Source organism: Pezoporus occidentalis, unplaced genomic scaffold (assembly GCF_034315485.1).
Source record: "Pezoporus occidentalis ecotype Australia unplaced genomic scaffold, CSIRO_AGI_Poc_V1 ctg71, whole genome shotgun sequence".
Taxonomy (NCBI): domain Eukaryota; kingdom Metazoa; phylum Chordata; class Aves; order Psittaciformes; family Psittacidae; genus Pezoporus; species Pezoporus occidentalis.
This window is the reverse complement of record NW_026916062.1, coordinates 976,606-999,858: the sequence shown is the minus strand read 5'-3', so window position 1 is coordinate 999,858 and position 23,253 is coordinate 976,606. Positions and strand designations below refer to the sequence as shown.

Sequence of the window (23,253 nt, the reverse complement as noted above, 5' to 3'; positions counted from 1 at the left end):
TATTTTAAGCATTTAACAACCATATTGAAAAAATAAACCAAAATCTTGCTGACCATTGCTTTTATCCAACATGTAGAATCTCTCCTCCTCTAAGATGGTTGGTTGGATGGAAACAAGAGCAGGGTTCTTCCTTTTATTGGAACAGGTAAGGAGCACAGGGATATGCAGTAGGTGATGGATGCCTCTGAATAGGACAGCTGGCTCCAATTAAAATGCTAGAAGAAATATTCACTGACTCAGCAATGCAAGGGTATGCATCTGAAGAGCAAGAAGCAGCTGTTACACTGCCGGTGTAGTATCATTCACATCCTTTCCTGTGAAGGTAGAGCCGATCCAGCTACGTTGACTGGTGTAGATGAGGGAGAAAAATAGAGATGTTAAAACGTTTTCTGTGGATGGGTATAAATCGAGACTTGTATGTCACATTGGTTAAGATTCCATTCCACAGTGCTGACACTACTGGCAGCGCTTCTGTCAACTATCTTAAATGATTGCCTAGAGGAAAATTTCTCTTCTGGACCACAGCAACTTCTGCCCTTCTATATTGCTCTGCTGTCTTTGTTTCATTTCTACACTTCTAAATACAATTTCCGAGGTTCCTCTTACTGTCATTCCATCATTGATTGTCATTTTCCTTCTTTATTCTGTCCTTGTTTAATAGGAAATCATACTATAATTAAAAGTATCTCTGAGTGTCCCTTTTATCCTCTCCTCAGATTACAAGTCAGTTGTGAATACTTTACAGGTATTTTATATTTGCTAGCAAGAGGGAGCAGGTTAGAAGCTCACAGCTCTTTCCAGAGACAAGCCACTCTGTTATTATTCAGTGGCTTGCAGTAACACTTACAAAAATAACTTACTTGGACAGTAGCAGCTCTTTTCAACTGAGAGATGCTTAAGTTGTGAAAAGCACTTGCGAGCTATGACATCATCTGACATGACATTATGATTATTCCGTATTTTTAGCATGAGAATATTTTGTCCAGTTTTCAGTGTTAGGATTTTGGGGCACAGCTGAGTAGACACCAAGGGAGTAAGTAGTAGAAGACCTGTGCATGAGCTTTAGTGCACTTGGCCAGTTGCCTGTACCAAAGTTCACATCTAGTTTTAGAACTAAAGCTGAGCTAACTGGTTCACTATGCAAGCCTTAGTTTCCATGTGTCAGAGTCTAAATGGTGTCTAGTACTTGTAAAGAGAAATAGTCACTTAAAAAATGCAGTCTCACTTTAAAAAAAAAAACAATTTGAAATTGAGTATTGCTACAGATCTGTGCAGCTGAGGGGGGTATGTATATTTTGACATGCTACTTTAAAGTATATAGCAAGAAGTGTATTAATACATACAGGAATCTTTACCTTCTGTATAAAGGCAGGGCAATGTGTGAAGATTCCTGCATCCATGGTCGAGGATGAAGCACAGCTGGCCTGACTGTTTTACACAGAGGTGGTAGAAGTACCCTGCCATGGAAACTGTTTGCTCCACTCCAGCAGTGGAAGCAGTGATGAGCTGATATCCCAGCTTCGTTTCCTTGTGAACTTAGGTATGGCATTGCCACTGGAGGAAACATAATTTTTGCAGGCTTCAGTACAATCCGCTTGTGTTCTGCATGTGCCTTTCTAGTAGCAGGTGTCTGCCTGCCATAGGCCTTGCCCACAGGTGACAATGGACGTGTGTGCTTCAGCACTTTAGGCAGAGATCTAGCTGAAATGGGGTGGATGGATTTCTTCAGCTGAACATTGCTTTTTGTTCGGCTCGCACTCTTCTGTTGTATGTTACTGACTGCTTTAGACACAGCAACTTCAGCCTTAATATTAGATACGGTTTGACGGTGAAGGAGCTCTGCAATCTTCGGCTCTACACCACCAGCAACAGTATTACGTGTAAGTTGTGTTACTTTCTGCTTTTTTCCCCCTTTCTTTGTTTTTTCTACAAGAATGCCATCTAGTAGTCCTTTTGCTGCAGTCTGACCCAAAATGTCTTCAGCAGACAGATTTTCAGAAGAGTCTTTCTGCAAAATTCAAAGGAAAGAATGAATCTAAGCCACAACACAGAGCTGCAGACTCCATGAGAAACCTAGCAGGATGACACACGTGATAAACGCTAACCAGACTATTTATTCAGGAAATTAAGAATGTGACTGTTGTGTAAAGAGATGTCTGAGCAGTTGCTCTTCAGAGACCCTGCCCTTTACAGGCCTGAAGAGGGGCAACTGAATTCTGACTTCATGCTACATGTCTCCCACACTGACTTCGTCTGTGACGTGTTTGTAATAACGTGCATGTACATATAAGTGTGTATCAGAAGTAGTTACTAAAATACAGAAATATTACCAATAATATTAAACATTAATAATTTTCATAATAATGAAAATCCTTGCACATGCTACAAAAGTAAGGAACTCTTAAACTAGATTAACTAGGAACCAGGTCAACATCCAAGTATCTAAAGAGAAGCAATGGGGAAGAAACTATTTACAACTAGCCAAGAAGAGGGTTACTGTAAACCAGAAATTTCAGTTTAAATTCTAAGTACGTTTTCTGCCTTGCAGAAAATGTTAATTTCCAGAATCACCTAAAAATTGTCCATAGGAGCAATTGCTTCTGTGCACTAGAATTTGACTAAAAACCAACTCAAATTAGCTACCTGAAACAAAAGTGTTTATTTGGAGGGAGGCAGTCTGGTAAACAGAGGTACATGGCATGATTAACTAAAACTTAGTAGCTCAGCCAGGTTCAAAAAAGTATTTTTCATTGAAAAGAAAGAGATGAGTAATAGATAACTTAAAAGGCTTTTCATGTCTGATTCTCTTAATAACATCTCATTTTCCCCAAGACACATGCTTCTTTCAAGCACTGTAATTGCAGCGTGACAGGAAGTGGTACAAATAACTAAATAGGATCTCATATCTTTAATTTTCAATGAAATTTAATTATCCCCCCTTCGTCTTTCAGTGAAAAAAAGTCCTGCTTTTCTCAGACACCAGAGGAAGATGGTGATGCTTGGAGATGCAGACTAGCTCTTTAAGGCCTTTTCTCAGGAAACGTGCCAAGACTTTTAAATATACTCAGCAAAAGCCCCCTGCCTTTGCATATGCCTCAGTTTTAGAAGGAAACATATTCATACCTATGTTACTCATATTATAACGAAGTCTTTATCCCTACAGTGACACTGTCTGCTTGGATACTGGAAGAGCTGGGTGATACATACAGACGTAACAAATAACTTTGCTAGATACCATTTATTATGAGTCTAATCAAGCTGGTTATTTCATTGCAAGGTGTAACAGCAACCATACGTTTCCTCTAGGTGTTCCTAACACTGACTGGGAGACTGCTCTGATCACGAACAGCTCCAAAGGAAAAGGCACATATTGGAAAGCTGTGCTCAGCGTAAAACTGTATGAAGGTGGGCACATTTCAACTGCTTGCCTATTCTTCATTCTTAAGACAACTAAAGAACAGCCAGGATTTGTTTATGTTCAATTTCATATATTCGTTTGTGGAAAATGGCACTGTTCTTTTATTTCTGTGAAGTCTTTAGGTGGTAATTTTCTTAGCTTACCTCTCTTGCCAGAACAGCCAGAAAGCAGCCACTGGAGATTTCTGATGGCTCTGTTTTGAAAAAAGGTTCAGTGGAAGCATCTGAATCAGAGCAAGTATCAAAAACAGGAGGAATAAGCCTGTAAAAAATAAACAAATGACCATAAAATAATATTGAAAGCTGTGAAAGGAAATAAACAAGATATAGTAAAACTAATTTCCAAATTACATCTTTCAGTTACAATCTTGTGCTGCCTATCTTCACTTTTAAAAACTGCAATTTAAGACAGACATGAGAATTAATCTTTTTAGAACTGTTTTTTTTCCCATGTTTTCCAATAATTCCCATTTAACTTTTTCCCATAACTAAGTATTAACCACCAGAGAATAAATATGTACAAACATAATTAACAAGCTTGTTCTTTCTCAGGTTTGCAATTACTGGATTATCAAGTTGTCCATGAAGTTGGGAAATGCTCTGAAAACACTAAGCAGTACACAAGAAACTGTAGAGGTGTTAACTCTGAATTAACTCTATGCTTATCAGAACTATCTACCTAAGCTAAAAATCTTAGTTGAGGAAAATTTGCCTATTTTTAACAATTGAGTTTTGCAGTGCATCTGTGAGGAAGGAAGGGCGGAAGGAAGGGCTAGCTTTCTCTCATATTTCCCCTGTATTCCAGTAGTCCCTACCTGTTACAAGGACCTGGCCCGTAAAGCAGCTAAACTAGTACTAAGCTGTTTCAGTACAGAAAAATGCTATCAAAATGTCCTGATGCAATTACTACCTCTTCCTCTTTGCACTGCTGAGGACTGTAAGATACAGCCCCTCAGTGCTCCACCGATCCTCTTCAGATAGGGTTTTATTCAAAGGTGGTTTCAGAGAAACACATTCAATGTTTGTAAGCAATACCCTGACTCATCTGGCTTGTCCATTTCTAAGGGGAAGTCTTCAAAACTGTTTGTTCTCAAGTTTTCACCGTAACCTGATTTTGCTTATGTCCCTCAGAACTTGATAAAACACACTGCAAGGCTAACATCCTTCTTGCATTACTAAATAAAACTCTGTCCGAGGACACACAGGAGATTTTTGCTTTTAGATCAGGTGATTCAATACAAGAAAGTGATAATCTTTACTTTGATTGACATAAACAGATTACTGTTACCAGGAATCCCTTTAGCGGATGGTCTAACCGTGAAAATTGATGCAGAAATTGGACAGGCCAAAGGGAAATGCATGAATGATTTCAATTCTCTACATGCACATTTGCAGTGTGTACCTTTACATAAGGTAAGGCCTTTGCTATAAACTGCTTGCCACATCCCTTAAGGTAAACTCAGCTTAGACAGGGGGTACATCTGAAATTACCTTTGAGATTTCACACCCTGAAGGCCAACTGTATGACCCCACTCCAGCACAGCCTTGTTTTGTTCAACACCACTTTGTTCAGCACTCAGCAGAGTTAAGTCCAAAAGACATAACAAGCACAACTGGTGTAAGAGTTTCTTGAAAGCTTTCCTCTTTCTTGGAAAATTGATATTAAGTAACTTTGTGATGACCACACAGGATGTTTTATTAGTATAACTTGCCTCTCAAAGACACTACTGTTAACACAGGGGTTCGTAATTCTGCAACCGAGTTTTTAATTCTATCCTGCATGCTTTTAGTCAAATAATTTATCTAATTAATTCCAAGGAAAGTGTACAGGGAACTGTCATAAGCAGTACATGCATCTTAAACAGCTTGAGCTTTCACCTTAAGCATAATCAAATGATATATTTTATTTATGGTGTTGTATTACTGCTCTGTTTATGCTGGTTACCAGAAGCTTTATTGTAGCAAGAATTACTCATGAGAACATCCAAGCTACGTGCAGGGCACTGGAGGAGGAACCAAATCTGGAATTGTTATTTATGAAGGTCATTGAGTCTTCAGCCACAAATCTGCTCAGGTCTGCAAGAATCCTACTGTAGCTTTTTTCTCCCTTTCTTACCATCTGAGAATGCCTTGTATTTGAAGGTTAAAGTATCATCTGGTGGTTTGACAAGTTTCATGCTGTTTCTTCAAAACACGGGCTAGATTTTGGTTTGTCTTTTTGGGGGAGGTGAGGTCTTTAGACATAAGGAATTTTTCTGAAAAAAAAATTAAAACTCCAGGGGGAAAAAAAAATCACAGTCTTTTTTTTTAATACACATACTGTTATACATAGCATGAATTTATGTGTTATTTGTGTTCAAATAATACAGAGACCATTCTGTTCCAAGGTCACCCTAGTTCTTCCCATAGAATAGTAGCTGCATATAGATCAAGACATGATAGACTTGACAAGATTTCAAATCCCAAAGGAAAACAGAGTTTACAGCAAGAATCCATAAATGCTTTTGGGGTAGTGTAGCATCATTGGCAAGACATACCCTGATTTCATCCATTTGGCATAAAAATTCAAACACACTACTCTTTCCTATCAGTGAATCGCAAGAAAGATGCATTCTGTTGTACTGTATCTTAACATCACACATAATGTACCTCTTTTTAAAATTCTCTGGACTGGCCATAGCTAACATTTACCATTTTAATCATGTGAAATGTAACTGCATTTAATGATACTTGAACCACAGAAGCTTTGCCTACAATAGCCAGGTCACTAACATCAGCTAAGATAATAGAAAATCTAAATATATAGTATTGCTCTCCTGTGCTTTCGGCAACATAAAACTCTTTTAACCTGCATGCTGTAATCAACTATTATCTCTATGTGCAAGAAAGTGCCAGCTGTTTTGTGTTTATCTACTATGACTGAAAGGAAAATCCAGGTAGTATCCATCAGTCTTTTAACAACTGCTCCATCTGATGGGTAGCAGCTCACAGGTTTAACTCCATATAAAGTATACATCACATTTTTTCATATATAGTACTATTTATTATGGTTGCACAGGATGTTCTCTTACTGTAACCTGTTGTGTGTCGGTCCCTCTACCCCCCACAAAAAAAAAAATCATTTGTCTAAATACAAGGATGAACATTCCTACAGCAGAGGTTCTTATTTTTCTGTGTTATTCCCAAATTGTAAGATTTAATTTCTTTTTCCTTTGAAACTGATCATTCAGGGTCAGAAGCTGAAAGTATGCTAGCAAGTCCCCCAACTTCTAGTCTCCATTTTAACTTAAACTAGCTTCATACTCTGAATACTGACAGGACAAAGCAATAGCTTTGGCAGAAGCTTGCCACAATGTTATTTCCAACTCGTGATGCTTTTCTCCCATCTTGATTTCAGATGAACAAATAGATTACATGAAAAAGTCAAAAGGATGAATGAGAGGCAGAAAAAAACTATTTTAAATGTTAATCTTATGCAAGACAGGTAAGTCTAGGATAAGAATTATGCTACAATTTAAAGTGATGCTGTAATTTTCCATACACAGAACTCATTCCATACCTATATGGTTGTACTTTATCTCCTTCCACTTCAGATTCCAGTGCTTTCTTCACTACTCTTTCATTTTCTTCTGGGTAAACTGAACAAGTGCAGTAAACAATAGCTTGTACTTCCTTAACTACAAAACAAACAAGATTTTTCCACAGTTCAATTTCTCCATACACACGGTGGTTTAGTGAGGACTGAAAGCATCACAACAATTTATGCTTGTATGTCACTTCTACCCATAAAATACATCCTCCCGCACCCATCGGTATTCAGTTTCTAGTGGGTTTTAATAATAAAAATCTTTTCAAATATTTGCGGATTTCAGCACGAATTCTAAGCAATATCCAGTTTTTTCACACAGCTACCAAAGGAGGGGAAAAGAAAGTGGCAGCACGCAGGTGGGGTGTCAGGCTACACTTACAACTTTTTCAGAGCAGAGTATGACTAAGCCAGTAAGCCGGTTCTCTGCACAATGCTACAGATTTCTGTACTAATGTCTGGTGAACACTAGGCCACAGAAACACCTTCAGACTTGAGGAGATCACCATTTAGGGGTTTTAGTTATAGACTTACTGTTAACTAATAGAGTTATCAGTGTATTTTTACCTATAGAAAAACTGGTGATAGCACAATGGAATTGAAAGTACGAGGTCTTCCCAGAAACTGGAGAGCTGGCACACTTACATTTCATTGCATGAATCAACTCATTAAGCTGCCTTTCAGCGAGAACACTGAGTTTATCCTTGGCTACAGTTCCCCGGAAAAGGTCTTTTAGTAATTCTGCATCTAAATGCAAAGAGTTGTGAATTTATTATTGCAACTTGTACTAGTGTCTTAAATTCAGCTGTTTGAAAAAAAATGCTTTGGTAACAGACCTGGTTTATTCCTGCTGCATTGGAAAGGCAGTTTTTACAAATTAACAATCCCAAGGAGTGCCTAAGTGATTCTTCCTTCCCTCTTTACCTGTAATCACTAGTGCCTCTTGCTTCTATGTGATGAAAATTGTATAGTGAATAGACTTATACAAACAGTCAATAAAGGAACGTAGTCAATGGAAAATCATACACACATTGGTATCTTGAAATAAGTTTTCTGTCTACAGTCTTTTTACTTTAAAAGAAAGGCTATATACACTCTGATCCCCAGAATAACCCTCAAACTTCGTACCATCAACTTGAAGCAGACACACAGAATTATCCAAGTTATTTAATGTATACATCTTATAGTAATTTAAATAAAGACAGGGTTTTTTTGTAACATGAAACAATTTACTGAGGCAGTTATGATGTCCAGACCACAATACTTGAATACTGTTGCTACCAGAAAGCATGAGCTAGCTATTGTATCAAAAATTACCTCCATGCTCATTTAAAATAAAATCTATTGGGTCACCAGCACCCAGTCCAGAGCACTGTGGTAGCAGCAAAATAACTTTTGCCTTTTGAAGTTTTGGGTCTGTTGGTCCAATCTCCGTGAAGTCTTCATGTAACAACTGAATATCTGAAAGAAAGGAAAAACTTTACAATTCTACATGCAAGCAAGGCTGCCTAATTTTAATGCAACAAAAGGTGAGCAGACTGTGGTGTTACACAGGCTTCCATAGAGCTAGAGGCTGCTAGACCCAGATCCTGCTAAGTGTACCCCACTGATTTCAGACAGATGGAAGGACTAGCTAGACCTTAGCATCTTCCACTTAAAAGACTGCTAATGGGATTCCAGAATCTGGCTGCATTTTGTTCTGATTGTGTCCTCCGGGTAACCTGGACAAGTTCATATGTTTTGGATTAACACTCTCAAACAGGTGGATGTCAGACTGAAAGCAACAGCCAAGACACCAAAAAAATGGACCCAAAAATTCCCAGCTACCACCTACACCAACTGCTATACAGTAACTACTTCTGTGGAAAAATTCACCCCGATACTTCAGGAGCCTATGACATGGTTAATCTGCAACCTTTGATTAACTTAATTGTAGCTGAAGAGCTGTCAGTTCACCTTGTGACAAAAAATAAATTCTTACTGCCCTCCCCAAATCCTTAAACAAGGGATCTCCGAATTCTGATAACGTTATGCCATATCTATATGCATCACAAATGTCTGTATTAAAATACTTTATGTATGCCAACTGTTTTAAAACCTACTTGTACATTCCATGTGGCTGAAAAAGTTCCTCAGCTCTGCTTCCTTTTCTGAAGATTTCACACCACAAACAAAGACTGTGGACATGCTGTGATTTGTCAGCACTGACAAATGGGCAATGGTCAGATGGGAGCCTACATGAGCCACTATAATGTTGTCACCTGAATTCAGCTGTGCCTGTGCAGCGTGTACAGCAAGGCTGCGAGACTTATCCTGGAAAATAATGACACAAAATCAAGTATCACCAATTAATTTGGTTTCTGTGAATGCCAACCTTCTTTTCCAAATTAGGAAAGTATTTCATTGTTTTCATGGGAAAGAACGGATAAAATGGGAAAGAAGGCAGGAGAAAAACTAAGCAGGGATAGCTGCTAATATAGAATTAAATAAAGTATAAACCCAAACATCTTATAAAGTCATGGACTAAATTTAAATAATCTAATTCTAACTAATGCATACAAAAGCATAATATCTCTAGGTGAAAAGAATGTGTGTATCATCCCCTTAAGGAGGAACCCCTAGCAAGAGCCAGCTCCAGAAGAGACACAGACCACATTATGCAGAACTCATCCTCAAAGGCAGCTTTACAGAGAAATACCAAACTATTCACATAGCTCTTGACAATAATTATGGGAGAAATGAAGTCTTTACAGATCAAAGACCAATCTGAACAACACAGAGGCAGATTTGAATTCAGAAAGCACAGGGACCTCAACAAGAGTAAACGATGTCATACTACAGGTGATGAAGAGAGATAAATCAAACATTATGCCCATCAAATTACTTTAAAAGTCAAAGAATGAAGATATGTTTAGCACTAAACTTGGCAAATACTGATGATAAGGGAGGAGGGGAGGAGCACTAAACCTTTACATTCACATCCTTGTCTACGTATCCACTTACAGCATTCAAGTACCATTCTACTCACCTCACTTTGAATATTCTTGAATAGTAATACTCAGAATTTGTTCCTGTGACCTATGGGGCTCTCATATATAGTTCTTTTCTGTATGTATATCTTCTATTCAAAATGTACATACTGAAACAGAATACTGAATTACTTTGTAAGTTGGGTAATATATTTTGAGGCTAGAATGTCCAGAAAATGCTAAGCCTCAAGTGAAAATGCCCTTTGAAATGTTTCTGCTAGGTAATCAAGATCATCAAGGCACTTCAGATTATTTGTGGGTGCATGTTGTTGCACTGTTACTCCAAACCACCACTATACCACAGGAGCCTCTGACCAGTCTTGCCTGGAGAGCCTAATGATGGCAAGTCAGGGAGAAGACCAATGGGACTTACGGAGATTTAGGAACCATGCTGCACAAAATACAAAGAGGTGTCATCATTCCATCACAAATAAGCAATTGAAGAGGAAGAAAGAATATTGGCATACCATTAGCTGCTAACTGGGGTAAATCACATAGAGTTACACAGAAAATTTGCTCACATTTTCAGTGGTGAGACTGCCTCTTTGACAACTTTTGATGTTTATTTTTTAAGGTTAAATTTAAAACATTCCACTAACTCAAATGTAGCTATGAATTATAAGCATTAACATTTCCATGCTAAATTTAGTAAGTGAAACAGTTTCTAACCTCCTAATTATAAAAAATGTCCAAAACCTTATGAGTATGTTGCTGCCTGTAATAGGACAGACACACAATACATAACCTAATTCTAATGTAAAACATTAGTTTGCAGATCCTGTGATTCAAGGGTGACATCAACTCACCTGCAGTAAGAGTTTCCTATCTGCAAAAAGATCTAAATTAAGCAGTTCTTCTTTAAAAGAGGAAGGAAAAACCAACACATCACCGCAGTGCTGGTCCACACCATACGTATAATGGTCCAAGTCTGACACAGACTCAACTTTTGTGAATCCCTTCTCCTTCAAATCTCTGAAAACATCTTCAAGGCTGTTAACATACAACTCTGGCCATTAAATATACAAGAGTTATTTCAGCAATACAGTTCACACTGATTACATGGATTTTTGCCTTGTATTTTTCTAGTGTGGGTGTATACGTATACTTACACATACATAATTGCAATACTGCCTAATACAAGAGGGGAATTCACTCTATTTTAGGCATATAAATCCTCTTTTGACACTATTAAGTTAATAAGTCTGATGATAAGTTAAGAAAGAGATATGTGCTTCCAGAGGACGATTCAAAGCATCAAAACATATGTCCATTGCTCAGGAGACACTGTGGCAAATTTATGCTGAAATACTTAAGTCCTTTCAGTTGCTTTCAATTTAGCCGAGCTTGCAATTAGTTTAATGGCTGATAACTGAAATAATTTTTGTGTAAATGTAATGAAGGCAAAAATGCTGAGGTTTGCAATTCGAATATCATAGAGATTTAAAGGCATATACAACAAGACGTGTTTGCTGACATGCAGTTTCAGACAGTACCACAAGCTTATATGGTACATTAAATGTAGATTTAACGCAGTAGCTTTTAGTTCAGTCTTATTTAAGGGCTGCAAAATCACAACCAGAGTAAGACACATTCTCTATCTTGAAGAGCCTGTAACCTAAGCACAGGACATTGGTCCAAGGCAAGAGTATGAAAACAAAATTCTTGAAAATCGTATCTATGGATTATCTGTCTAACAAAACTGGTAACAGGATAACCTGGTATGGTTCATGTATTAGTTACTACAGAACTGGAAACATATATAGTTACCTTTATAGTAAACCACTGAATATAAGGATTATTAAAGGGTATTTTCTATTTCAAGTCTACATTTTGTTTTGTATCTGTCTTAACACCCTTAGCCAAGATTATTGCTTACAGTAACACACTTTTAAAGAAGTTTTCTCTATTTTTCATCACAGAGTTTACTCACCCATATAGTATTTTCTAACTTTATTTTCTGATTTAATTAGTGAAAGACCCACATAAACAACAGAATAGTAAGAAAAACTGTTTCACAACTTTGTTTCAGTTCATGAATACCATTATTGCACTGTATAAAAACTTGTCCTGGGTTCAGGACAAAGAAACATTATGCAATGTCAGTGGACTAAGCAGAATCTAAATGTAAGAAACTTAAATTACTGGTAATATATAACCTGGAAATTCTAGAACAAGTGTGTAGCAAACTATATCACTTCCTATGTAAAAACATCAATATTAGATGATACTTAAAGGAATTTACCTGATTTTAAATGTGTTTATCCAAACACACAATGGTAAAGCAGAAGCCCTTTGGTGCTGCTTACGTATGGTTTCTGGTAGAACATATTCAATTGAAGGAGCATCATGTTTGATGCGATATCTTGCCAGTGCAGCTGCCAATTTGGTCTTAAAACTATAAAAACATAGTCACAAGTTTAGTATGTTTTATACAAGTTTACATCAGCTATTAACGTGCAAGATTTCTATTATATTACTGTCTTGCTCAGAAACCAAAACCAAAAGTGAGGCCTCGTTCTGCAAGCTGCTACAGAAAATACAAGTGAGGCATTTTCTACCCCAGACAACTGTATAGGCAGGGTAGTAGTACATAGCTAAGACTGTTTCACTTAAATGCATGAGACTGGAATTATGACAGGTGAATATGTCAGTTTGCTCAGGCAACTATGAAAAAAAAACCACAGACACATTTTGGAACTGTAACCTGTGGGATACGATCATCAAATTTTTTAGCATGTTTGAAGATATAAACACATATATGTGCAGAATGAGCATTTGATGAAAGCTGGCCTCTAAATCTGTACAGAAACAACACAAGGATGATGGCAACCAGGAGTCAGTTCGATTATTATTATTATGTGAAAATGTCAGAAGAAATATTCCCAGTCTTTTCTTTCCACAATCTTTATGCATAATCTTGATAGATGATAATTCAAAGTAAATACAAATTGCTGGTGAGCTACTTTAGATGTCAAGGTATATTACTTACTGCCCTCCAGAAATACCTTGCACTTACGAATTTTTGGGGCTATTCTAAATTCAGCAGCAACACAATTCTATTCAAATGTCTGTTGAGTTTATCAACAGACTGACAAAAGAAATACTTGAACACTACTTAAAATGCTTATTTCATATATATCATTTGGTTTGTTAAATATTTATTATTATAGATAATTAGAACAAAGTTTCATAATAGAAGTTTTGCTAAACAAATGGATGTTATTCCATTCCATGACCGCGAGACTGTTACATAGTTATGAATGTTTACTATTTAATTTCTTTTCTACAGTTATATAAAAAAATTTCAGCAATTCCAAAATAAGACCCTAGCAAAGTAATCCACAACAGAAAGACGGTTAGCTACATTTTTCTTAACTATTGGAACACGAAAGTTTCTCTCCAAACTAGGTTCTCATTAAAAATAAAAACAAAGCCTGCAAAATTTGAAGACAAGAGACCTCTGTAATAATTAAGATCAAAGACGTCTGTAATAATTATTTTAACAAAGGTACTGGTTATACAAGTCTGTATTTTTGCTAATATATATCAATAAAAAGATGTTATTGCATCTATACCTGTATAGATAATGCTCTATTTTCCGAACGTCTGCTACAGGTTCATCTTCATCAGAAATCTCTCGTGCTTGAAACTTTCGGTCTTGTAGGTCATAAAGCATCACAACAAGCAAGCTGGTTAATTCATCTGGCTGCAACAGAAAAGCAACTGGATAAAGTGACACAAAGCATGCCATACTTCTGCAACAAGTTCCATATCAAACAGCAGTCTCCCATGTCAGCAGCAGAATAAAAACTCCAATGAAACTCTGATTTCTAAGTATAATTCCTATGGAGAGTTAGTAAAACACTGAAATTTGAGAGTTTTTAAAAACTCAAGTATACAATTTAAAAGTAATTTAGCTTATCTAAATTAAAACATTCTCCATACACACAGATAATATACCCTATCTTAATAGCTTTTAATGTTACCAGAATTTAAACCTTGAAATTACTTTCTCCTCCTATAGCAGTTCCTTGCATAGCTATGCTAAAAAAAAGCCTTTTGCCTATCAATTTGTCTCTTGTGGGACTGTTCAGCGTGTAACAACCGATAAGCTCAGCTGTAACAATCATTCTGCAATTGGGACATATGTAGAATCTCCTTCCCATGCCTAAATGTTTAAAGCAGGGAACATCTTCTCTGTTAGGGACAGTAATTATCAGCACTTAACTCACTTTTGTCTACCTCTTTTCATGAAATTCCTACAGTTCTTATGCCTATAAAAATTCCTACCCTCTCACAAATAGGACTGAAATTAGCTAGGAAACTCAAGTTATTCAGGGAACACTACCAAAAAAATGTTACCTTACTTCCTTACAAAAACAAGCCAAAAATCAGTGTGTTAGATCATTTGCCTGCTCACATCAATCTCCACAAATAACATCTTGTAATTTTCAAAGGCATCGAAGACTAAACTGGAAGGGACAGAAGCAGATTATTCTGCTAGCTCTGGATTTTCTTTTCATGTCAAAGCAGGAAAGCACATTGGGAGAGTAAACTGGACCAGTTTTTGTCAGTACAATATTTGCATTCAGTACATTGCCTAGGAAATGAAACATGGGTGCAATGCATTCTTTTGTCTGATGGGGTTCGCTCCATGCTTTCCAACTCCCAGGGACAGGAAGGGAACATGACTTTCTCCACCACTCACAAGGGGACACAGCTGGGAATGAAAGCACATGGACATGCACTGGCTTATGGCCAACATTAGTTAGCAAGTATTACAGTGCAGTATCATTATGGTTCACTCTCCTACCTTCTTTCTTTGAAGAATCACAGAATACCAGCTTGGAAGGGACCTCAAGGGTCATCTGGTCCAACCCTTCTTGGCAAAAGCAGGTTCTAGATAAGCCCCTTGTCCAGCTGAATCTTGAAAGTTCCCAATATTGTGGAACCCACTTCCCTGGGGAGATTATTCCTCTAGCTGATTGTGAAAAATTTTCCTCTTGTACCCATTACCCAATGGTTCCTTTAAATGCTGCAACATAGTCATAAGGTCTCCCCTGAACCTTCTTTCCTCAAGGCTGAATGAAACCCTCATACAGCTTCCCAGTTCTTTCACCATCTTTGTGGCCTTTCTGTGGACTCCCTCCAGACTGTCCCCATCTTTTTTATATAGCAGGGGCATAATCTGAACACAGTATTCCAGGTGTGTCCTGACAAGCATTGAGTACAGTGGGATAACAACTCCTTTATCGCTGCTGGTGGTGCCCTTGTTAATATAGCCTGTTGGCTTTCTCAGCTGCAGCTACACACTGTTCACACATATTGAGCTGCTTGTCCACCGGGAGCCCCACGTCCCTTTCCACAGAGCTGCTCCATTGGAAGCAGTAAGGTGCAACAAGAAACTCAAACAACATATCTAGTACCTTGGAGATGGACTCTTTAGACAACAACAGCAGCGATATTTCAGTCAGGCTCAGCAATATTTCAGAGGCTACCGTATAGTTCAAAACAAGTGGTTTGAAGAATTTTGCAGAATTCTCAAAAAATATTCTAATTACATTAAAAAATATTTCTTCACAAAAATGTTCACTTACTATTGAATGGCATGGGTAGACACAACTATCTAACAGCATTTCTTCAAGAAGATCTTGATCTGCAAAAAAAAAATATTGACAAGTTAGTTATGCTATGAAATCTGCAAAATTCTGTGGAAGGAAAAGAAAAAATTAAAAATGATTAAATAAAAAGCTGAAAGTTTAAACATCATGAAAATGAAGGGCAAATTCAATCACAAACATTAGCAACTCCAAATACATGTAATTCTTTTCCATGAAAAGATACAGAGTTTCAACATTTGGTTTCACAACATGCTAGTGATACGTGTTGATATTTAAATATTTGAGGGACATGAGTAGTCTAGTAGCAGTAACCTGTGGTTTAACAACAAATCTTTAACAAAAGATCTATGCTGTCAGGCAGAAACTAAACACCGTTCTGCCATATTTTCTCTGCTGCATCGTTTCTGTTGGCAATTCTTGGAAAAGTTTTGTACTCACATTTTAGAGCATTGAAAGCCAGTTCATAAGACAGACGCTGGGAACACACATCTTTAAAAGCCAGCACGGGAGGTGCTGAGTCACCCACATACCGCACCAGCATTCTATCCTTAGCCTTTTCAGTATGAATGCCTTGAAAAATCTTAGCTGCGTTCATGTATATGGTGTCGTGACAGCCATTCTTCTCAATCAGAGTCATTGTTCTTTTTACAACAGATTCTTTTTCATCTGGCTTTCTCACTTCACTCAAGTCTGAAGTACCATTTATAACATCCTCATGTAAAGACAAGTTATTATTAGGCTCAGGCATTTTTCCAGTTGCCGATTGTGTAAGTCACAATCCTGCTGCCTCTGCAAAAAACAAAGTCTGTACTTAATTATGACATTTTATTTCACTAGAATACACTTTTCCCCTAATTTTCAGGTCTTAAGTAGAATTTCTTTTGTTTTTTTTTAGGCTCTATTACATATATCATCTGTACTTTCTATGTCTATCATCTTACACATAGTATTTATATATAGTTGTCATAGCTTATTTTCACTAATGCAGACACAAAGACTGGTTACTTATTTCCAAGAGGCCGCTGCTTTAATAAATGATCCTAACCAGACTATATGCAGTGATTTGATTCTTTGTGTCTAAAAAGAAGCAGACAGAGTATCTCTTACTAGTAATTCTCCTTCAGTAAAGCCACTGCAGAAATTTCAAAGCAGCCACTGTCTCTTCCAAAGACCAACATCTTGAAAAGGGTTGCAGAGAATTCCACATGCTTGTCCACTAAACTACATAACAGTTCCTAAAAATGGATAACAGAGATCCCATAGGTGTTAAAGTAATTACTATATTACCTAAACAGCACAATTTTAAATGCAGGAAATCCATTCTGACATCTCTGAAGACATTATCCAATCCTCCATATGCTTACCTGTGTTACTTACATTTTCTACACATCTTGCATATACAATAAAATAAAATCTATCTTCCCCAGAGGTGGAATAGGCAGCCATGGAAAGCCCCATGCTGTGCCAGCATTCACCTGTTCAAGCTCCCTTTCCCAAACACAGATGACACTCAGCCCATTCCTCCCCTCTCCAAGAGCAGCCCAAGTCAGTGTTCGTCCAGCACAGCATGCTCCAGGCAACTGACAAGTATTGTTTCCTGAATTCTGGCAGCCCATCTGGAAGAGGCCACATCTCCTTCTTTCCTAGGATTTGCTCCCCAAAACCAAGCTGCTAACCCTGTAGAAGCAACTTTTATTGTGCCTTTACAGACATCCTCGACCTCAAATGGCTGTTTCTGGTGGGAGTTAAGCTACAATAACCCTAGTGTGAGACACAGCACAGATGGATCCATGGAGCAAACATAAATTTATTTTATGAAGCTGCATTGCAACAGAAAAAAACAGCACTATCAAAACAAAGCACTGTTATTCACTAAAGTACCACATTACCTAAACCAAACTGAAGCTTTTGTGCTTAGAAGGGGGGGGGGGGGGGGGGGAAGAAAAAAAAAATCACAAATGCTTTCAGAATCTTTTACACTAATTTGACCAGAAGACATATAAATGATTTCGCAGAAACAAGGACAGCATCTATCAGGGACCTGAAACTCAAACCCTTTCTCCAGCTGAACACAAAATATTCCTTTTTAGAACATGTAGCAAGTGAACCAATGTTTGTGGTGTTCAGACTTTTAAACCTTGTAGGGTTTACTGTTTATGACTTCTTTGCTGACCCACGAGACACTGCTATTAAGTTATTTGATGAATACACTTTCCCAAAAGACAACTGTCATGTTAATCAAGATGAGATGACACCGTTCTGCCCTGTGCGGACACTGGCTGCAACACTGTTAAATCACAGCTTGGACTACTGAACTCTGTGCCAGGCAAAGAACACTGGGCTGGATTAATAAGAAGCTCAGCTGAGAGAAGAGAGTAGAGACCCTGCCTTTGTCTATACAAGAAATGAGCTGGATCTCAAGCAGATTACTAAATTAGGGGAAAAAAAAACAAAGGTTCTAAGGAGGCCATCATTTTCTTAGAACAGAATGGCCTTTGAAATTCAGATTTTTTCCACTGTTTAGTTAAGAAAATCTTCAAATGAAAAATTACTTTCTTGTGTTTGAGGGTTAGTGAAGAGAGATGAAGAACGAATTTGGAGACAGATGAAGTTTATAATATTTCTGTGTCCTAGAAACACTAAATCTCAGCGATCTGGCTGACTGGAAGTCCAACTGGTTCACCTACGAAGCAGAAACTTGCTGTTGCAATAAGGTTTCCAAGTTCTTGCCAATATACTTCCACATGGTTTTCCTTAAACTTGATCAGATTTGCAAGACTAGCAATAGGATATGCGGAAGAAGGGAACTTAAAAGACACTTGTTGTGGGGGTGCAATGTATCAAAGCTGTCAGAGACCATGGGAAGGAGAAACTACAGCTGGCAATTAAGAGTGACCTGTCCCTGACTGGTACTTGGAAGATGTTGGAACTGGCAAGGAACAAGGACGTCGGAACTGGAAAGAGGATGTTGATAAGAAAATCAGATAGACCTTTCACCTGATGTAACCGCAAGGCAAACACAGATGTGCTTTGCTACTTGCTTGGAAGCATATAAATATCGTGTAATCTTTTCAATAAATGATCCAGCTTGCACTCTACCTCTGGGTCAGTGCCTCCATCTTTACAGCCTGTGCCTAAAACACAGCTACTGGACAGCTGTTCTCCGCAACACCTACAGTTTGTATTGTGAACAGCTAGCACCTCTCTCAGGACAATGTTGGTTGGGAAAGCACGGAAAACAGACAAGAAAATATCTCCCCATTTCTGATCCCAAGTCACAATCCAGGAAAATGATGACAGCAATCAGGACAACTCACAGTCAGCACAACAGTTCAAGTAAGACCTGTAGCATCAGAAGGCAAACAGGTGCCTCTTGTGCACATTATTTGCGCAAAGGGATGTACAACTCTCTCTTCTGAGAGCACCTGTATGACGGATGCAGACAGACTCCCACAACACAAGTTACCATTATCCAAGTACAATACAATAGCAATAAAGGTAAGAAGACTGCAGGTTTCCAATAACAGAGCGGGAACTAGAGAGGACACTGGGAAACTAAATCAGACTTTACGGCCAGGGAGGACAAGGCAGCAGGCCTAGCAGCATCCACATTCCTTTTCCTGTCACAGATTGAGCAGGGCTTCCAGCTGCTCTGCCGGGCTCTGCATTCGAAGCGTTCAACACGTGTGAGACTAAACCCTCTGCAAAGTCGCTGGAAGAGAAACTCTGGGGATGGCGGCGCCAGGCGCGGCGGGTTGAGGCGACCTCTCGCCGGGCCTGAGGGGCAGCCGGGGCGCCGGAGCCCCGCTACCAGGCCACAGTTACCCTCGTTGGGCAGGGGAGCAGAACCCCTCCCACCCCCCCGCAATCCCGTCCGCACTTACCCTTACTAGCAGCGAAAGACCCGCGCTGCGCTGCCCGGCCGGGCCGAGCCGAGCCCCGGGCGTGCCGGACACCCCGCCCGCAGACCCACCTCCGCGGTGGGGACCGTTGGGCCCGGGGAGGACGCCGCCAGCCTCCGCACTTTGGCGGGGGGGATCCACCTGCCCGCGCCCCCCCGCCTACCCGCGCCTCCCGCCAGCAGCCCTCCCCCGGGCCGGGGGCAATGCTTCGGGCCGCGGCGAGGGCGGGCGGTGCTGTGCGAGCGGCGGTCGGTCTATGGGGGCCTCGAGCGAGGTGTGGCGGATCGGGCTCTGCCCGCCAGGGGCTCACCCCGCAGCGCAGGGGTAATCAGGAAACCGCAACCCGATGCCAAGGTCTACCCTGGCAACGGCAGGCAAGCGTGCGAGGTGTGTTTGCCAAGGGCTGCCATGGCTGGACCTTTGAGGGAACGAGAGCTGCTCGCAGTTTGCTTCGTTTAGTTTTAAAAAAGCCCTTGATTTAAAAAGATATTCCCCTAAACATCATTAACTATTGCAGACTCCATGACCACTTTAAAAAATCAATCTCACCTACACCCACACTTCTAGCTGTGTTGAAACTCCACCAGTTACAGGACTGCAAATCCCACAAACGCAAGAGTAGCCCCAGTTAAGGTGCTGGGTTTTCACCTACCCTGAGCATCAGCAGGATGCTGTTGCTGTACACAGTGCTCTAGTAACGCTTGAGCTGTCTCAGCCTCCACTTTTATTCAGTCTTGAAGCACATCATTAGGCTTTTAAGTTGTTTCTAGACTTTAAAACAAAACCCTAACCCTAATCAATAAATCAGCCAGAACCTTGACAGAAATTTACTTCTGAGAATCATAGAATCACAGAGTGGTTTGGGTTGGAAAGGACCTCAAGGTCATCTAGTTACTCCTGCCATGGGCAGGGGCCCCTCACACTAAACCATGCCACCCAAAGCTCTGTCCAGCCTGGCCTTGAACACTGACAGGGATGGAGCATTCACAACTTCCTTGGGCAACCCATTCCAGTGCCTCAACACCCTTACAGTAGAGAACTTCTTCCTTATATCCAATCTAAACTTCCCCTGTTTAAGTTTTAACCCATTACCCCTTGTCCTATCACTATAGTCCCTAATGAAGAGTCCCTCCCCAGCATCCCTGTCGGCCTCCTTCAGATACTGGAAGGCTGCTATGAGGTCTCCACACAGCCTTCTCTTCTCCAGGCTGAACAGCCCCAACTTTCTCAGCGTGTCTTCATACGGGAGGTGCTCCAGTCCCCTGATCACCCTCGTGGCCCTCAGTACAAACCCTAGTATATCTGCGGTTTCACAAATTGTCCCAGAGCTTTTTGTGAGCAAGCTCCTTTGAAGCACACAAGCCAACACTTGTCCCGAATGCAATCTTGGCCATTAGACACATCCGTTTCTGGTATGAATATTATCAGATTCTTTCACAAACGAAACTGTGATTTCATTCAGTCACATGCATTAGGACTGGAAAATTTGCAGTTAAAATCAGTCCTCAGTTTGCTGATGGTACAAAGGTATGTAACTGCTACGTGCTCCAGCAGTGCTGCTACAATTGCGACAACAATTAATTACAAAGCAAACCAAGTAAACTGGGCAGTTCAAACAAATCTTCCTGGTGATAAAACAAGTCTTTCTCCTTTGCTTTTCTGGTCTATTTGCAAATCCAGACAAAAAAATGTAAGGGGTCAATTAAAACCAACCAAACAAAAAAAGACAAAACAAAACAACAATTCTTGACATTTAGCTTTTCTAGTTAATTTCATTTTTAAAGTTAATGGTCAGATGAGTCCAAAAATTGCTAATAGTTTCAGAATGATCAATTGTTCACTGGAAAGGTTGCCCAGATATGTTCTGTGCAAAACAACTGTGCTTTTATTCAACTTTCTCATATAACAGTTACAAAAAAATCTTAGATTATGCTTTATAATAAGGAAAAAACAAGTTTGGTTTGATCTGGAATGTTATCTTTTTGCCCTATTCACTCTTCTGACCATTTATTTTACAGCTTGGAAGACCATGACTGTAATTCAGAATAGCATAGAACAACTAACAGGAGTTGGCTTGGTAGAATTACCAAGGCAGAATTCAGTACAATAAATAAAGCATTATTTTAGCAGCTTGAAATGTGGAGAACGAGGGAAAGCTGATGATGAGGTCTGAGGAAGAACTCTGAACATGAGACACCAGAGTAGCTATTAAGAAGATGGGTAGAGGCATGGAAAAAGACTGGATGAATATGAGCTGACTCAGGGATAAGAAGAGTAAGAGACAGAGGGAACAAAGTTTCTGGTTAGAGGCTATCAGAGAAGGAGCGGAGAAAAACAATGGAGCTTCCAGTCACACGGAAGCAGGGAAAATGGACATCATTACAGCTGTAGTTAATGGTTTTTGGCACTCATGAGCTCATCTTTCCAAGTCTTCAGATTGTATGATTAAGACTTTTTATAAAGACACAGTAGTCAGGGTATTAATAAAATGTTCCCCTTCAATTTCATTGGTTTATAGGTTATGCAAATGAATTCCTATTGTTTATTTACAAAGAAAAATGCAAGGCTGTGTTCCTTGTTCCTGAAGGTTAGAAATTCCTGTCAGCATAAATGGAGTTTTATCAAAATAGTATTGTTTAGCAAATCTAAAGTTTGACATACCCATACCAGAAACCCCTTTCAAATGTTCTAAAATAAAGTGGATATATTTATAATATTATTCCTTGAAGCTATAAACAGGAGAGCAATTACCAGTACAAATATTTCCCTGTGTAATCTAAATACAACTCAAAGGTAAGGATTTAACATGTAAGTTACCCCAGTTGCAAATGTTTATAGGTTATCAAGAAAAACAAAAGCACCACACACATTCCATAGAAACCATTTGTGCAAGACAATGTTAATTTATGTTAATACTAATAGAATTGCAAAGATGTCTGCGAGGGAGATAAAGAAGATACGTGCAGAGAAGTAACACGCAATCAGATAATTTGACACCAAAAAGCAGTAGTTGTGCGGTTTGGCAAGATGTAACAGAGAACATTCTTTCACCTGTCAGGGACAACATGTTCTGGTTTAGTGACATAAACAACTCATTTAATTTTCATCTTGTACTTTTCATCCTGTACAAAGGTAAGCACACCTATACAGAATAGAAAGCCCTGAAGCTATAAATGCATAATGAACTGAAGCTCAAAAGGTTTGTTCCTGTCACTACAGTTGCAAATATTATAACCTGCCTTGTTAGCACATTCTGGGGGGGAACGTGTCTGAAGTGACACACAACACTGTCTGTTTTCCTCCCATCTCAGCTTAGGTTCAGAGACAATCTGAATGTCCAGGACAACTTTAGCAGATGTGAAGAAGTGGGACCCTCTGCTCTTCTCCAGCAACCCTGCACTAGTAATACTGAACATCTGGACGGATTTAGGCTCCTGGGGCTCTAGGAGCCTTCCCTCCCACTACCTGTATCCACTGAACTAAATTTAAACACTCCTACTGAGTTCAGTGATATAGGATCAGGCTTTGTTGCCCCATACCTCTGCCCAGGTGATATACACCAGTGGTGTCAGCTTAGAGATCCTTATTTCATTATACCAATTGTTCCAAATAATTTCCATTCCATTCACAAGGAAGTGTTAAGCACCCAGTTGCACAGGAGGACTGGTGTTGTGGCGTTGTGCAAGTTCTCCTCACAC

General features: G+C 39.2%; 1 protein-coding gene across 1 annotated transcript; it reads right to left on the bottom strand.

Moving 5' to 3' along the window:
• Positions 1-176: 176 nt before the first annotated feature.
• Positions 177-16,888, bottom strand: NSUN7 (NOP2/Sun RNA methyltransferase family member 7). The gene is made up of 13 exons (XM_062642469.1): positions 16,761-16,888; positions 16,092-16,442; positions 15,630-15,688; positions 13,608-13,738; positions 12,275-12,427; positions 10,839-11,022; positions 9,106-9,316; positions 8,321-8,464; positions 7,649-7,750; positions 6,977-7,094; positions 3,562-3,679; positions 1,356-2,008; positions 177-346 (listed from the first exon to the last, which is right to left on the bottom strand). The coding sequence occupies exons 2-13, from the start codon at positions 16,399-16,401 to the stop codon at positions 280-282; spliced, it is 2,250 nt and encodes a 749-aa protein (XP_062498453.1). The 5' UTR covers positions 16,402-16,442; positions 16,761-16,888; the 3' UTR covers positions 177-279.
• Positions 16,889-23,253: the final 6,365 nt, after the last annotated feature.

Excerpts from the sequence above, each read along its gene's own strand:
- NSUN7 (XM_062642469.1), bottom strand. The coding sequence starts at position 16,401 with ATGCCTGAGCCTAATAATAACTTGTCTTTACATGAGGATGTTATAAAT. Across the intron at positions 15,689-16,091 it reads GGCTTTCAATGCTCTAAAAT|ATCAAGATCTTCTTGAAGAA; the intron begins GTGAGTACAAAA and ends TTTTTTTTGCAG. Across the intron at positions 7,751-8,320 it reads TATTTTAAATGAGCATGGAG|ATGCAGAATTACTAAAAGAC; the intron begins GTAATTTTTGAT and ends CTTTGCATTTAG.